Raw genomic sequence first — 17406 nt, 5'->3', positions numbered from 1 at the left:
AGAGTTATATAATTTCAAGATAGAAGCAAGTGAATATGTTTTTGCATGCACATATGTACAAATGAGATGTCAAATAGCATGCTGGAAGATGTGTAAATGAAGACTCTGGGATGGAAAAGAATGGAGCAAAGCCCAGTTATAGTTATTGTGTGTTGTAGGCAATCTTCAGACAAGAAAATTGGCAGACTGCGCCTTTTGAAGACAAGGTTGAATAATTTAATAAGCACAAAATCTGGCACAAACAGCCATGGTCTATCTGTTGCACAAGATGCACGTCTGGAATTTGGTTTGCAGTGGTTACCTGAACTACGTCTGAGAGTAAGAGAACATTTTGTGCCTGGCGTGGCTCATAATCTTAATCATATTTTCTGTTCATGTTTTGTGGTGCCAAAAATTTCATTGTCATGCTCTTCAGAATGCCTGTATTTTTTTGTTTCACCATTATTTTAGGCACTTTATAAGAAATGCATTTTGGAAAAGAAGCATTTACTCACATACACATTCACATCATTAGGTGTGAGTTTCCAGGCTGAGAGGGAACAAGCAATACATTATTTTTAAGAGCAATCAAAAAGTAAAAAAATTGTTGCTTTATGAAATTCAACTGGCAGAAGGAATACTAGAAAGGAATATAAAAAAAAACTTGAGGTATTACAATATGCCTGCTTTTTGCATTTCCATGCTTTACCTCTGCCTCTGTTTTGTCTTCCTTCATTGCTACACATGCATTAAATTGTCTTTTTATTATCACTATTTGTACTTCTCAAGAAAAACAGGAATGATAAATCTTGTGCTCATTGAACTCTATTGATGTAGTAAGTCTAACCCTGGATAAATGTGAATGTCAAACCCTGTGCTTTCTGCTTTACTGTTTCAATAGATTGCATTTAGTTAAGCAGAAGTGTTTGCCTGTACTTGACCTTTGTGTCTTTCTGTGCAGGTCATGTTGTCAGTCCACATGGAAAGTATTTTAGGAGCCTTCACGTTTCCCATCCCACCTCCTTCACAGCTTCCGCACATCTTGGGTGAACCACCATCAACAGCTGGCTTTGCATCTACTGATGATGAGCTGTCGCAGGCAACTCTTCCAGGTTATGATGTGAGTGTTGCAATACTAGAGTAGAGGACTTCATAGGTTTTTCCTAAGATCACATCTTGAAATTGACCAATTTTCAGTGAAAATGAAAGAAAGCATGTTTACTAATTAGATGGAGCAGAAACTAAAAAGAGGTCAGAGAAAAACGGTTTTGCTTTATAGCTTAGTGAATTCAGTCCTTCTATTCACAAATGTTTTTTTTCTTCCATCAGATTTTGACATCAGCAGCCATGCTGAGCCAGTGCTTTGACCACCTCTTCGCACAGTTATTGCATGGACGAGTCAGTCTAGACACAGTCTTGCAGCTGTGGCTCACTCTCAACCAAAACAGCTCCTCCCCTGTTTCTCAAGATGATCACACCTCCATGACCTTTAACTCCACCTGTATACCTTCTGTACCTCTTGGACCTCAGGCTGTCAAACATCTGATGGAAGCTGTTGTTGCAGCTCCTGTAGTTTCGGTGCGATCCTGGGTATTTGTTCTGCACACCATGTGCTTGCTCATCAACCAACGAGCTGATGCTGTGTCAGTGCTGGAAGAAGGAGCTGCTGGTGGTATGATGGGTCAAGACTTGCCGCTGCTGGATGGGGGCCTTAACTCAACAATGGCATCTGTTGTACTAACAGATCCCAACCTGGTACCCTTGATCATCAAGTTTCTGTCAGGGGCATCAATCAACTCTTCTGCCAGCAGTAGCCTTTACCAAGTAATTGAATTTTGAAAGATATGTTTGTATTGTTAATTAATCCTGAGGTAAGCAACTAATTTTTGTTGCCTAGATTAATATTTGTTGAAGGTTGGAATATGCCTGAAAGAAAGGTGGACGTGTTCATTAAAAAAAAATGTCTTTCTTTCATCTTGAAAGGCAGGGCCTACAGCCACAAAAGCTTTTGATGACTTTCTTCGCCGCCTTCTCTGCAAGTCTGTGAACCTCAGTGGCCAGAACCTAAAGGAACTCCTCTTGAAAATAGTCTTTCAGCTTACTACAGAGAGGTACCAAGTGTCTTGGCCAATATTGTAGCCTTTAGTTCATTTACCCTTTTTTTTTTTTTTTTTTTTTTTACACTTGTCAAATCATTGTTTAAATGAAATAATATATATCCCATGCTCTTGTTAGTATTTTTTTTCAGTGGTTTTACCAGACGACATAACCATAGGAGATACCAACTACTTTTTCTCTTTTAACCAAGTGAAGTTTGCTCCCCTGTTTGCAAGTCCCCAGCCCCAGTCCCCAGAGCTGCAACTGAGGGGGTTACTTTCCTTGGCTTGCTATCAGCAAAGGACCTGTATCCTCTGTCTTTTTTACATGGTTACCTACAGTGAAGATGTCTGGCCTTTAGCTTACTGCTATGTGCTTCGTGCAGTCTGGATGCCCCTGGGTTTGAGCCTTCTGCTTGTATATGGATCTTTCCTGCCCCACTTTCAGTCAGGCCAAGTCTCCAGAAAACAGCTGTAACCTCTGCATGGCATGCTCTTCATTTCATCACAACTCAACTGTGCAGTTTAGAAGAGCAGTGAAGGCATGTCCTGAGAGATAAGCCTCTCAAAACTCAATACTTTTCAGGCTATTTTATAAAGGGAAAGTGAGTTTTTCTTCCATTTGCCTGTCATCCTGGTGTTTTTAAAGTTTGGAACTCTTGAATACCTGTCTAGCACATATATAGCAAATGTTAAAGAAGGAGGCCCTCTGAATTGCAGTGCTGCCAGCCGGACGGAGGCTTGCAAACAGGGTAGAAAATGAAAGGGCAAAGGTAGCTATATATCTCCTATGGTCATGCTACCTGGTAAGTCTTGAAGCATAAAAAATCAGAATTGATTGAGAAAAAAAAAACATAACCTGGGTAAAATATTCTAAACGATCACTTAGCACAAGGATCGGCTCAGTCTTCCATCTTGACTGTGGTTTGGCAGTTAGGAAGTAGACCATAGGAAAGTGCACACTTTCTTACACAAATTGTCTTATCTATGATCAAAGGGGAAAAAAAAACCTGTCAGCAAAATGGCTTTCCCCATAAAAAAGCTACTCCCCCTTACATTTACTAAATTTCCTATGAATAATTTGTATCGCTTGTTCCATGTGGAATTAACTGCCTAAACACATGCTGCTTCATTCTGCTTGAAATTGTGATGTTTTAAGATTTTTTTCAAGTATGCGAGTCTTTACATCAAATTCCCATTTACTTTTTTTTTTCCTCTCTCAACAGAGGAGCAGTTGCTACGTGTACAGGACCTCTAGATGCTCAGTGCAAGTTTGTGGAAACTGTAGCAAGCCTAACATTTGATTCTGTGGATCTGAATAATGCCATCTCAGTTGTGGCGGCCATCTCAGCTTTGGTACATCAGCACATCCTTTGCCAGGACCCTGTGTTGTGCTCAAGCTCACATGACTCCTCCATTAGTGCTCGGTCCTGCTTCAGCGGTCTCTTCGCTTCGCTTTTGCGTGGTGGTGAGTCTCGAGGTGCTGGAGGGGAGGCAAGCAGAGACCAGTTAATGTGTTCTCTGCTACGACTCATTAACAAGCTGGTGCAGGTGATGTTACCTGGTTCCCAGCCACGAGGTGCACCAGGCACTTTGAGCTCTGGAGGCATGGAAAATGTCAGACTGTCAGAGGCAATGTCAGATGCAGCTAAACTCAACCGGGCGTTCTCCTCACCCATGTCCTCGAATGCAGTGCCTATGGCCTCATCAACAATGTCTGATGATGAGAAGAGGCAGCAGACAAGCAGCAACAGTGGGGTAGTGAGAGATGGAGGAGTGGGAGTTGACACAGCCAGCAGCGAGAGAAGGCAGATAACTGAGCGCTATGTTGCAGACCTCATCCTGGCCAACCATTTGGTCATGCAGAATCTTGTCCAAGCCCTCAGCTACTGCAGCAGCAACAAGATGGCACTCATCCTTGGCTCAGCGCCGTCTGCTCCCTCCTCAGGCCTGGGAGCCACCAGTGACAGCTTCAACATGGGGGATCCCCTCTCAGTGGGGGATGGCATATACCAGATCCTGTGCACACTGAACGGTCGAGCCACAAACTCTAATTCAATGATCAACAGCTTGTTCCACTATCTGTCAGCCAACTACACTCAGATGAATCCCAGTTCTTTGTGTCGCCTGTCAGAACCTTTACTAAAGTTTCTTTTGCGAGTCTTAGACAGTGCTGCAGCTGTCCGACACTTTGTTCACCTGGGTGAGTGTGTCAATGATTCTTTGGTGGCACACTAGCTGCCTAAATTGCCTGTTGGGTCGCATTTTTCCTGCAGTTTTTAGGTACTGTAGACATGTAGAAAGCAGTGGCAACATTGATGTGACTTCTAGAAATATAAGTGTAGAGAGTATGTAATGATAAATTTTAGGCAGTTGGGGTGAGAAGTTGGGCAAGGCACACAGTTTACAAAACATTAGCCAAAAAGACTAATGAGTATATTTGTACACTGGAGAAACATTTGTTAACTTTGCTTTAAATGCTCTAAAATACATTGAGTTTAAAAAAAACTGAATTGTTTGTGAACAAGCTGAGGACTAGATGAAAGGTTATAAAATGTCAGTAAGTATTGACCCGACATTTTCTTTTTCTCCAACTGGAAATGAAAAAGGGGAGTAGTAAAATTCAAAGGCAAGAATTACTACAGACCTTGAAATGCTAGGTTAGCATTGCTTTTCCTGTAATTTACATTTCTGCTACAAATTTCACTTGCATCTATCTCTCAGTTTTATGTGATCCTTATTTCATTTATGTTCTTCACATTTTCTTAGGCATTAGAGATTTGATCTGTTATTCTGTACTTGTGTCACTACATAGTAAAACAGAGATTGTGCTCATTTCTGTGCGTTTAGGTGGTATTCAGGTCGTATGTAATAGCCTGGTGCGTTCCAGTCAGCAATTTGTGTCTGTGGGGCCTGGTATTATCTCGACAATAATGCAGAACATGAGCAGTCTTGGAGCTACCCTTGCTGATGAGAAGGCTAAGGCTGCAGATTCTGAGAATGTGGAAGGGCTTTTCAACTTTGCTCCTTTAGGTGAGGCCAGTTCAGAATTTAGAATAAGATTTATTTATGTGTGTAAAGCTTTCACAGCAGCTATCTCAAGGCAGTATGAACAAAAGCTTTGAAGAGTCTTGTTTCTGGGAGATATGTACACATTTTTTAATGAACAGTATCAGAGGAATATGTACAAAAATAAAACGGTTTACAAGTAGCTAGAACTATAATAGCTTGAGCATGATGTACAATACAAAATTCACAGTTATGTGAAAGTTTTTAAAGCCATTTTTGCAAATACCTAGTGTAATTGATTTACCCTGACTGCTACTTTCTCCACCTTCTCTCTCTGCACTCCGTGTTCCTGGCAGTGTTTGCTGCGCATCTATGTTTAGGTGACTGTGATGCCCTTTTCTGTCTTACAGCATCATTACCTAGTGTCCCTGTATCTTGTAGAGCTCATTGATCTTGCCTTTATGTAGGAAAATGTGCTGTATAAATCCAATTATTATTAAAATTTGCATCTGTCAATATCTATTAAGAATAATGTCATTTTGATTAAGGATGGTGTTCCTGTTGTATGTGACAGGTACAATAGTGGCAACCAGTCCAACTGCCAGCCCTCCTGATGCCCTCATCCAGACCTCAGCACCGCATCGAAGAGCACGCACAGCAGCATGGAGCTACCATTTCTACCCAGATGAACCATGGGTGGAGCTAGTAGTTACACTTCCATTTGCTGTGCTACTGAGGCAGGTTGACATCAGACCCCATAGTGGTGCTCTTACCAGTAGGTAATTTTTTGTATTTGGTGATCATGTGTGTGAGTGAGAGCAAGCTTGAAAGGGTGTGCATATATGTTTATGTTTGTTCATAAAGGTGATTGTGTGCATGCTTCAGTATTAATCTTCTCACTGCTCTTCAGAAAAGAGTCAAAGCCTACATTTCTGTCATTAGCATATGTCTATCATGGAAGCATCTTTATTTTTCCTCAAACTTATACTAAATTGCTGCTCCTTCAATATCATTGATATCATGCTTGGGATCTCTGTACTCTTCTGCAAGAAATAAAAATGCGAAAATGCATTTTTGTAATCTGCTAATGGTTATTTCATTAGAATTTCACTAGTTTTTAGTGCAATTTTGTGATAACCTGTGGTTGCACATTACATTTCATTTGCATATGGTTTTACTCTCTTTTTTAATATCAACATATATATATATACACACACATGTATACATCGCTGACATCATTGTGCCCTGGAGACCAGATGTGTCAGGTATAAAGATATCCATTTTTTTCATTCCTTGGGCAGCATGTCCATCGTTTGTGTCCCTTGAAATCAGCCATGATGGGCGGACTGTGATTCCTACCTCTCCACCCTTGGTGACCTGCAGTCTGGCAATCATCAAACTGCAGCTGCTGCGGCCTGAAGTGGTCAGTTCTGTCACGTTGCGCTTGCACCGTCCCCGGGATTCCATGACCATTGGTCTGCAGCAGGTCTGTCTGCGTGGCCAGCGAGCCTTTGGAGAGGTTGGAGAGGGGCCTAGTGCTTTGTTACCTTCAGAAGACACCATGTCGACATGCAGGTTTGGTCAAACATTTATGAGAATTCTTAAGGGTTTGGCTATGAGTGCATGCAGATAATGCAGATTAATGCATCCATGAAGGTGTATTTATGTCTGCACATATTTACAGGTATAGATTCTTCTAAAGTAATGCAGCTAGAAACTATAATTGTGTTTATAGTTTTAGTTTTCTATAAAATCAAAAAGTTTGCTTATTATATCATATTTTGCAGTATGGGCTGGCTTCGCCTGCTGTATCACTGCCTGATGTCTCATCCAGAAGTGGCAGCTGAGGTGGCTCATGCTGCTACCCCTACCTGTAATCTCCTTAACACCTGCACTTCCCTCCTCATTTCGCCCACCGCAGCCTTGTATGCAGCCAAGATTGAATCAGTTCTTTTGAAGCTGGGGCTGAGTTCTGTGGAGATTGGTCTGGCTCTCATCAATAATATCCTTAGGAATCAAGCCCAGTGTACAGGCCGAGGTAAGTAGTTGGTCCTTGTGTAGATAAAGTGTTGAATTCAGCAGACGACAAATTTTTCTCTGTTTGAACAAAATTGTTCAACATACACTAGCAGTGGCATTCATAGTGCTTTGTTGCATATATCTTAGATGCTGAAAGTATGATTTTGTTACGATATGTTACTACTAAGCTTTATTTAACATTTTCTTACAAGCTTCTATAGTTGTATGTTCAAATGCATACACCTACATACCTACAATAACCTACAGAGATTGTATTAGTTCATATAAAAAGAACATCTGACCCACTCAGCTGTTAGCAAGGAATTTTTTTAAATTGTGCAGTTAGCAAACCGTGGGATGCTAATGTGTAGATTTATATTTACAGACAGCTCAAAAAGTTTTGTTTCTAAGATGCAGTTCTTGAGAAAATGTTTAGGGCTGTGTCCAAATAAGCAGATTTTCTTGTGCATTGTGACTTTTTGTTGAGATTTTTTGAACAACTGTTAAACAATTCTCAGATGTGTATTTTCAAATCATGAGTAAAAAGGTGACAGGCTGGTGGTTTTGTGCAGGAGGTGGTCACATCTACCTTGGTCGCGTGAGTGGAGTTTCCAGTCCTTACACAATGGAAATCTTGTACCAGCTGGGAATAACACAAGACCTTGGAACAAAGAACAGGTTAGTCTAGACTTAAGTGTGCATCACGAGTCCTTTTTGCCTCCATCATTGGCTCCTTCTCTGCTTCATTGTGAGAGTGCATATCTGTAACCTTATTCTTGCCTCAGTTCTTTCACCATTATTCCTTTGCCTTTAGGTTTCTGTCTCTCTAGCCTTTCAATTTTGGCTGTATGGTGTTCCATGATGTTGAATGTGTTTTAATATTTTTTAAATTAAGCTTTTGAAAATTGTCCCAGTTTTGTCAACCCTTTTCATGTCTACTCTTTTTCATTGCCAGTGCGGTGTTTTATTCTTTGTGCTAGGGTTCAAGCCTTGCTTCAGTGGTTGGCTGATAGTGCCCAGGCCTTCATCTGCCGCCAGATGAAAGATGAGCGCATGGCTGATTCCAACTCACCCATACCAAGCCCCGCTCCAGAGCATGTGCATTGCGTGGCAGCAGTGCTGTGGTATAGTCGTGACCTTCCTGTGGAATACAATCTACAAGAACTTGTGACAGAAAACTTTGTGCAGTAAGTTCACTTTCTTTTTTTCAAAAAAAGCATTAAATAAAAAATTTAATCAACAGAGCTGGTACATTTATCATTAGGATAAATCCTTGTTGACACCTGCTAGAAGGAGACACTGGAGGACAGTTGATGTTATGAGTGGGTTCCAAAGATCTAATTTTTGCAGTTTGCTGAGCAGAAGTATTGATAGATATTGAAAAGTTGCATAAATATTTGTATTCAGTGTTACTTTGCATTGTAGAATTACAGTACCTTGTGACAGTCATGCCCATGTTCTCCCAGCAAAAGAGAGTGTTCATGTTCAAGATGTTTGGTCAGAAGATGCAAGAGCTCTGGGCTTACAGTGCTGAAGTAGATTGCGTCAATTTGTTACCGTGCCAGCTGCCATTCATATTTATTTGTTGTTGCTAGATTCCTGTACACCTGGTCAAGCATGCTTCCTGTGGACTCGGTGCTGAAGAAGTCCATCAACAGTGTGCTGTGCGCATCGTGCTACATCCACCCTCCCTACTTCAGGCTGCTCCTACGCCTGACTGGCTTTGTCATCCCAGAGGGAGTCTCCACAGCTGTCACCGATGACAGCAAAGACAGTGCCACCAGGCAGCATCAGCAGCAAGGCATAGGGGGCGGGTCCATGACTGATGACTCAAAAGAAGCTCGCTTGCAACCTCAAAACTCACAACCAAGTCATTGTGGGTTGGATGCTGGTACCATGACAGATGATTCTAAAGAAGCCACGCTTCTCAATCACACACAATGGGTGAGAGCATCTTTGTGTACTGTTTATCACTGTCCATCTATTAGCAGCTTTTTTGCTTCCAACTCATTGTGCTTTGCTCTTTTTCATTAGGTTTTTTCCAACAATAGGTTCCAATGGAACCTGTTATAGTATTTTATGATATTTTATTAATTTGTCCATCTAATAATATCTAAAATGTATTTTTACCATGGCTAAATTTTACAATTTATTCACAGGGTTTGAGAAACACCATGCTAGACTGCAATCACTTGGCTACCATTGCAGTAGTCAGCCGTTCACCTGCTGCTGTATCTCAGCTTTTGCACTCTGGGTTGCCTGCAATACTGACCCAGGGGTTGGCTGAATTCTGTAGTCACCAGATAGCGCTAATTGCGGAACAAAACCTGGCTAGCGATGCCAGACGACAACGGCAGGAAACCACAGATAATGGGCCACGCAAGGTTGATAGAAGTTTCTCTGGTGTGTAGCCCTGTTCTTTGCTGTGTCTCTGGTTTTAAGTTTGTTGTGATTGGTGGCAGATTTTGATTGTGGGTTGAATTGTGTGTTTGCTGCAAATGTATGCATGTATACATCTGTGTTATAAACATGAAGAGAAAGTATTTGAAAGTATTTGGCCATGTGTCCTTCAACCACTTTGCTCTGGTCTTTAACACAGGAATTGTGACATTTATTTTGGGATTTCAGAGCAAGGCTTTGGCAGTCTGACTGCTGACTTGGTGGCAGCCATTTTGTCATTTTTTGCTGAGCTGTGTTGGGAACCCAGCATTAAGGATTGGCTGGGCACATCAGAAGGCAATGTGTTCTGGCCGGCGCTTCTGACATTGCTATGCAACACTTCAGCACAGAGAACGCCAGTTGCATGCATCACTGTCTCTGATCGACAAAAGGTAAGCGGCAGATAGACTTAAGCTTGATTTCAGAATGCTAGAGTACTTCAGGGGAAGTAGGTCACTGTTTTAGGCCTGTTCGGGCAAAAAAAGTAAAAGCAGCAGGAGGAAAGGGTTAAACTCTTCTTTCTCATGCCATTCCAAGACTTGATGAACTACCATTGTTCCTTGCCCATATGGTCATTAGGAAATGGGAATCTTTGTCCTTGTCTCAGAAAGGTGTTACTGAATTATGAATCTGCTCAGTATGTGAACATTCTTTCAACAACAGCAAGACGATTGCCTTTTTTTGGCTGTTTAGGTTTCAGTTTTGTGAACAAATAACTTTAGATGGGACATAATGAAACACACCTTTCTAACAGCATTCAGCTCGTGTCCACATTTAAAACATTTAAAACCAAACTCAAAAACGAGACTGTGAAACTGGGTCTTCAGTTAAAACAACAAAGAATTAGATTCGCATCTTTTTCCCAGGATATGTTTTCCAGCTAAAATTTAAAATAATTCTTTGAGACATCAATGTATTATCAATTTCTGCCTCCAAACAGCAGTTGCTGATCTTGATATCTGATCTCGTTTGCTTATTTCCCCCTCACATCTTACAGGTATTGAATGCAGAGGAGAGAGCCCTGATGGAGACCACCGCCATCCAGTTTTTCACAGGTGTTATCTCTTGTCATTCAGTCAACCAACTCTTCTTTGCCAAAGTTCTCTGTGATGTTATCCGACAGCAGGGTGCATCACGGTCAGGTCAGTTACCTTTTGTGATAATGATGTATTCTAGCTGCAAAGATTTAGGAACTTGACTTCAAGACAAGACATGCACAAAATTTGCAGGACTCATTTTTACTCCATACTATGTTCTCAACATTTCATCATCTGTTTGTGCTAGAAATGGGGTGTAGCGTAAGGAGTTTTTTCCTGTTGTTGGTATATGTCATTTGTTAGTGACTTAATTGTATTCAGGAAAAATGCACCTCATCTTGTGCTCATTCAGGGACTTTACTCGGCACAGTACCATTGTCTGGCTTCACGCGACGCATGCTGCTGCAAGTCTTACTGGAGGATGAGAAGATACTGGTTGCTTTGCGGATGTCCCCAGACCTGTACTGCCACCTCAACACCACCAGCCCTGGAAGCAAGGGCAGCAGTTGGCGCATGCATCACTCAAGCTTTGGTGCTGGCCGTGGCTGCTGCTCCCTCATTGCCAACATCAACAGCCACTGCTCAGATGTCATGGCTCAGTTTGGAGGTGAGAACAGTTGAAATGGCAATTTCTTTTTGAAAGATATTTTATCTGACGAGAATGTGAAAGATTGTGAAGCATTTCACTAGCTTCCACTCTTTAGACAATAACTTTTGCCCCGCTTGGTGTGCTGTGTTAGATATAGCCTCTGAAACATCAATTTCTTTGGGTAGATCCTACAACAGCAGCCATGGTGGCTAGCAGTCTGCTGGAAGGTCGAGATGACAGCAAGCAAGCAGAGGTTCTGGCTAAAGAGACCACAGAGCTTGGCATTGAAGTGATGGAATACATCAATGCAGCAGGTAGGTTACTAATAATAAATAATAGCAGATGGCCGAATGTGAAATGGACCAGTACGTCTTCATACGGCTTCGAGAGGATCAAGAGAGTGAAATGAATTTAGAAGAACAGCTTGGACAAAACACCTTTCTGTGCAAAATGTAAGTCTTTCATCATCAATCTGAATGGCAGGTGTGCTGGCAAAAGTGAAACGTGAGAAGAGTCCATCTCCATCTAAGACAGGTTTACCTCCCAGACCTCCCACTCGCCGTGGTCATGCCTATGAGGCCAACTCTGCCAGCCTGAAATTCCCTCACTGTACGCTGCATCTACAGCACAGCCTCATGAAAGGCAAGTTGAAGTAACCTAGTAACACTTTCACTGCCTTCCTCCACTCACAATTCTTTTCTCATTCTCTCACATGTTAGTAATTTTTCGTCTTTTAAAGTCATATTTTGCTGCGGTCTTGTGTACATTTTAAGCAGTAGATGGAGAAGTCTTCAAAGGCAGCCTGTGCTTGTATTTGTGACATAGATGTTTCTGCTCATCTATACAGCTGTTTGCAACTGGTTTCCAGGTAAAGCATTGCCAAGTGATCTGACCTTCTCCCAGCTCACACAGATCCTTCTTCAGCGAGGTCTTGCACCTGGTACAACAACGCTGTCCTTTGACATCACTGTCAACACCCGAACCATTGTACCTCCTTCCTCTTTACAAGCTGCACTGGCTGCTGCTGAGATGGGTATGTGTCCCGGCTCAAGTTTTCACTCATGAATGCATCTTCCAAAAATTGGAGATTGGGTACAGCTTGTTGTCACATTTATTTCTTTGTCCTTTTATTGTTGGCTGACATCAAATTCTAACAGAAAAATAATTTTAATGTAGTTGCAACATTCATTACTTCCAATAGGAGCCTTTGGCAGTTTGCTTGAATGGGGAGACAAAGCTGAGGACATTCCAGATGAGTTCTTGCTGGCTTCACCTGCTTTCCCATCGGCCCTGCAGGTGTTTGCATCCGTGGGTGGCCTGGCACTGCTTGCTGAGCACCTGCCTCTCCTATACCCTCATATTGCCCGGCAGGGCATGGCTGCAGATGTTGGCGGCACTGAGAACAACAACCTTCCTGACTTGGGTCAGGAGTGGGTGACCGTTGAGTCATCAGATGAGCTTTTTGATGTAAGTGGTTGCGTATGCCTTATGTTTTAAAAGCTTGCATCATAATGAGCTGCTTACAATGGGAATAATAATAATGACATGACTATATGGAGATCATCCTCTAGCTACCTCAAATCCAGCTGTCCTTGCAATCAGACACTAATTCTGAGCTATTTTTAGATTTTCATCAACTAAATCTTTTGGATGAAGAAGACTTATCAATGCTTCTTTGCCTTTAAGCTCATTGGGCAAACCAAGCTTCTGTGAGAGGTCTTAAGCTTCTGTGGTTGTGTAGCATTTAGCTTGTACATCCCAGCTTTATGCCATTTTTACAATGAAGGGAGGGTTGTAGAAAGACAGAAACTTACTGTCAAAGCTGCTACTTTCATGGTCTGAGAGAGATAATATTGTTTGGAACACTTCTTCCGTTAATGTAACAATTGATTTTTCCCCACATTTCATATTGATATTTGTATTAAAAAAATGTAGTGATATACCACACATAAACATTACTGAGCTTCTATGTAGGCATATAGTGTGGCTGCACCTGTGTTAAAGTAATGACTTATGCAGTAAAGGTTGTTTTATTTTGACCTTTATGTATATATTATTTTTAAGTAATCATTCTTCATATATTACTGATGTTTCTTTTATCTATGTCAGGCATACATGGAGCCTGTATTACCTACATTTTTCCTTTGTCTTTATCAGCCATATATGGAGCCAGTCTCGCCAGCTCCTGCCTCATCTCAGGCAGCTCGCCATGTAGCAGGTGCCATGCCTACCATCCCCCCTCACTCTCTCATTGCCTTTGGTCTCTTCCTTCGACTACCTGGTTATGCAGAAGTATTACTGAAAGAGCGAAAAAAAGCCCAGTGCCTGCTGCGTCTTGTCCTGGGAGTCACAGATGATGGAGATGGGGGTAAGAACTATAGAAGCACTGTTATTTTCTTTTGTGCTCCCATCTTTTTCGGAAAAAGGAACATCTGTAAAATTCAAATCTTCAGTTAAAAATGTCCTGTTCCCATGCTAAGGAAAAAATTGTTCTCCTAGTTAAGTAGTTGAGTTTCATCCCTTTTCACTAACATATTGTGTAAAAATTATTGAAATATTTAGCACACATAGGTGCTGCCTGGGTGCATCATTGTTAAAGGCTTAGCACAGGTATGTGCTAAATGCAGTAAATGTGTTAAAATTTGCTTTCAAACTTTGTGTGATGAACCAGGTCACATCCTGACGTCACCCATTGCCAGCTCTTTGCCCACACTTCCTTTCACTGTGCTGAAGTCACTGTTAGATGCCTCACCACTTACAACAGACGATGGGGTGCTGCTGCGGCGAATGGTGCTGGACATTGGTGTTCTGCACCTGGTGTTGGCCTGTCTTTCTGTACTGAGTCATCATATGCCTCGCATTCCTGTCTCTGGTTTTCAGCAGGAGGTTAGGAGACTGTGTGTGCATTTGTGAATTGTTGTTCATATCTGTCTTTATTTTTCTGTACCTTCACAAATATTTAGCATAGACTTTGTGAACATTTACTGTTTACAGTAATTGGCTCTATAGAAATACGAATCAAGGCACTGCATTTTTCATGAAAAAACTTGAGATGGAACTCTGCTTTGGTTTGAACCAGTTTTGGATGGGTGTTTGAAATGTGGTGCTGTCTTTTGTAGTTAGAATAGATTTATTGCTTCAGGCATATCTGTCAAATGACGTTTAATGGTGCTTACTCCAGACATTGTCACACTTTGAGCAGCTCTTTCTAAGTTCCTAACCCAGCATCCCAAGGTTTGCAGTTCTTCTTTCATTCATACTGCAGACACAAGTGATCTTGGCTGCAATGCAAGCAGCTGCCACACAAAATGGCTTGTCACAAAGCGAGGAGAAAACACAGCACTACTGGGCCAAGGGAACTGGCTTTGGGACCGGCTCCACCACCTCCAGCTGGGATGCAGAGCAGGCCCTTCTACGTCAGCGCAGTGAGGAGGAGCATGTGGCTGGCCTGCTGCAGGTGAGGTGTTTGTAGCTACAGAAATAATCAGTAAAATGTTTTTTTAATTATGTCTCTTGAGATCCATGATAAACAGTTGGTATGCATTGTAGGACTCATGATCTTGGGACCATTAGGTGTTATTTATAAGAAAGTGTAGGTTTTCTTTTGTAGTTGGTAGTGGTTTTTACTAATGAGTTAAATGAGAGGACTAAATACAGAAGGAACACTTTCAGACAAATTACAGAATTGAAAAATAAAATGAATTTGACATTGCACCGAAATTTGTTCGGAAATAAATATCTTTACTTGACTTTTTATTGTGCTTTGATACTTCAGGTACTTGGAAGCTACATCAACCCGGGTGGTGTCATCCCTAAAGACTTCTGTGATCAAGAAGGACTGGCTGAAAAGATCACGGTCTCTGCTTCCAACTCAGACTATGCGGCGCCATCCAGAGAGTGGCCACTGCCAGAAGTGCTGTTTGAGCTGCTGAGCCACTCGTGTTTGATTCCTGCCATCTCCTCCTACTTACGCAATGATTCTGTCTTGGACATGGCCCGCCATGTACCACTCTATCGAGCACTGCTACACCTGCTCAGGGGTGAGGAAGAGTGCACATGTACATTTGATGTGTGTATACACTTGTTTGTCATTGTAGACGTACGTATATGTATATCTAGGAATGCGTGTCTCCTTTTGATGGTATAATTTTGTACATAAGTAGAAGTGCACATGCATTCTTAGTGCATTCATGTTTATTATTGTGCATGTGCAATTGTACACGTGAAGATTGTAGGAGTGCACACCTCACTCTTGATTGTGCTATTGTGTGGTTGTACGTGTGAACATGTACTCTTAACAGATGGGCTTGTATGGTTGTAGCAGTGCTCATGCACTTATATACGTTTGAGTTGAGCTTGTTTGGGTGTTACACAAGATATAATTGACTGGTTAATACTGAGAGCTGTCCTTTGCAAGGCGGGTGGCATGCATCATTATGTTTAGTTTGTTTATTCCTTTTTGCTCCTTTGAGGAGCATAGGGCCGGAGTCGTTATGTTTGGTAGCATAAAATAGTTTATGTGGGTGGTTGGTGACTAATGTGCTTATCACCACATCAAGAATCGGGTGTCATGGCTTTGTATTTCAGCTGAGACATCTCTCTCTATGGATGTAACATCTGCTTACAAATTTGACCATTGGTAGTTTTCTCTATCTACTTTATTTCCTCCACCTTCTGGTCCTGGAAATGCCTAACACATTTTTTAAAGATAACTTGAAGTTAAGTCAGCTTTTAAATAGTTATCTTTTAAGTCATCACTTCATGGGAAAAAAAAATGCACTGAATTAAAACCAAGCAGGAAATACCATGGTAGGCATGTCCTACTAGGAGAGTTCCCGTCAACTTTCTTTGGGCTACTGATTTTGTGTACCTGAATGCAGGACCAACAGATTGAGGCTGTTCTTTTGTTGTTTTGGCCATGTGACTTTTGAACGCCACTGTATGTAAATGAACATAGATATGTGAGTCTGAATTATCACGGTGTAAAACACTAACAAACAAGAGTCTGAATCATTATTGTATGAAGGTCTTTGTGATGGAGAGAGATTTAATGTGTGTTGTCAGTGTGTTGTGTGGTTCTAACCCTTGCTTTACTTTAGAGTTGCTACTAATTTCCCTCTGGGATAAACAGTCTTATCTTAACCATTATGTTTAAAATAACAAAGTGTTTGCATATATTTATATACTAATGCTGCTTTCCTGTGATTGAACAGGCATGGCCGTCTGTCCTTCACTGGTGCCCTTGCTTCTGCCAATGCCTCTGCCTCAGTCTCAGTTTCCAGCAGAAGATGGAGGTGTGCCATTGGACTCCACTCCTGTTTCCATTGAAAAGCTGCTAGCCAAAATGAAAGGATGTGTTGACACCTATGCCAGCAGACTGAAGTAGGTGATATGGCAGCAGTGTGAGAAGCTAAAAATGAGTGGCAAAGAAGCAGTGGAAGGGAAAGTCAAATCTAGCCTTAAAGTTTTTTCTTCTCATATAGCTTTTTATTTGTATAAGTTAAATTAAATCTGGTGGGGGTGTTTAGACATATTTCTGCCCTATGAAAACATTGTATTTTAATATTAATTTTAAATACTTCTTGGCCATCATTCAGCATGCCTGTCTGACCATCTTCATTAGCCTTTCTTACATTCTTTACCCTAGAGGAATTCTTAAAATAATGATAATGTCTCTTAGAACTCTTCCATTAAAAATTAATTAGTGTACAGCACATCATCTAGCATATAAAATAATTGAAAATGTTTTGATCATTGCTTTTTGCAGAAGCTATTGCAAAAGGACAGTTTGTCTCCTTGTCATGCACACATGTGTTCATGATATTAGCTAGTCATTGTGCATTTGTCTTTCACTGATGTTTGTCAAATTTGTTAAGGTCACGTTCTTGTCATCCCCTTATTTTAAGTTGTGTCCTTGACACAGTATGCTGTTAACAGAAATGCACCATGTATGCTGCAGGAGCAACAAAGGAAAAGTGATCCTCAGCAGCAAAGGGGAAGAGGAAGAGAGTGAGGGTCTGGCTCTTCTTATCCCTGACATCCAGGAGACAGCCCGTATTGTCAGTCTGGCTACACAACGTCTCAAGGAGGCAGGAGGTACATTGTCAGTGTTCCACTTTGAATGGAGACAGTTTTGGGGAGGGGTTAGGCCTTGGAAAACAAAGCTCTTTAGAATTATTATTCGAAGCGAACAACCACATGTAAGGACTGGTTCATAAAAAGTGTTTAAAAGATTTTC

General features: G+C 41.4%; 1 protein-coding gene across 1 annotated transcript in view; it reads left to right on the top strand.

Moving 5' to 3' along the window:
• The window catches only part of LOC112571128 (baculoviral IAP repeat-containing protein 6-like), a 54415-nt gene that overhangs the window by 29113 nt on the left and 7896 nt on the right, over positions 1-17406 (top strand). The window contains 26 exon segments of the mRNA XM_025249941.1: positions 159-318; positions 941-1099; positions 1309-1803; positions 1963-2090; positions 3302-4278; positions 4926-5108; positions 5659-5859; positions 6386-6659; positions 6872-7122; positions 7676-7781; positions 8084-8290; positions 8699-9047; positions 9263-9506; positions 9732-9934; positions 10540-10684; positions 10932-11186; positions 11354-11482; positions 11652-11810; positions 12037-12201; positions 12370-12635; positions 13326-13536; positions 13840-14054; positions 14434-14625; positions 14944-15208; positions 16382-16550; positions 17128-17264. Of these exon segments, the coding sequence (XP_025105726.1) occupies positions 159-318; positions 941-1099; positions 1309-1803; positions 1963-2090; positions 3302-4278; positions 4926-5108; positions 5659-5859; positions 6386-6659; positions 6872-7122; positions 7676-7781; positions 8084-8290; positions 8699-9047; positions 9263-9506; positions 9732-9934; positions 10540-10684; positions 10932-11186; positions 11354-11482; positions 11652-11810; positions 12037-12201; positions 12370-12635; positions 13326-13536; positions 13840-14054; positions 14434-14625; positions 14944-15208; positions 16382-16550; positions 17128-17264 (6245 nt within the window).

This window comes from Pomacea canaliculata, linkage group LG8 (assembly GCF_003073045.1).
Source record: "Pomacea canaliculata isolate SZHN2017 linkage group LG8, ASM307304v1, whole genome shotgun sequence".
NCBI lineage: Eukaryota > Metazoa > Mollusca > Gastropoda > Architaenioglossa > Ampullariidae > Pomacea > Pomacea canaliculata.
This window is presented reverse-complemented; position numbering and strand designations above follow the sequence as displayed.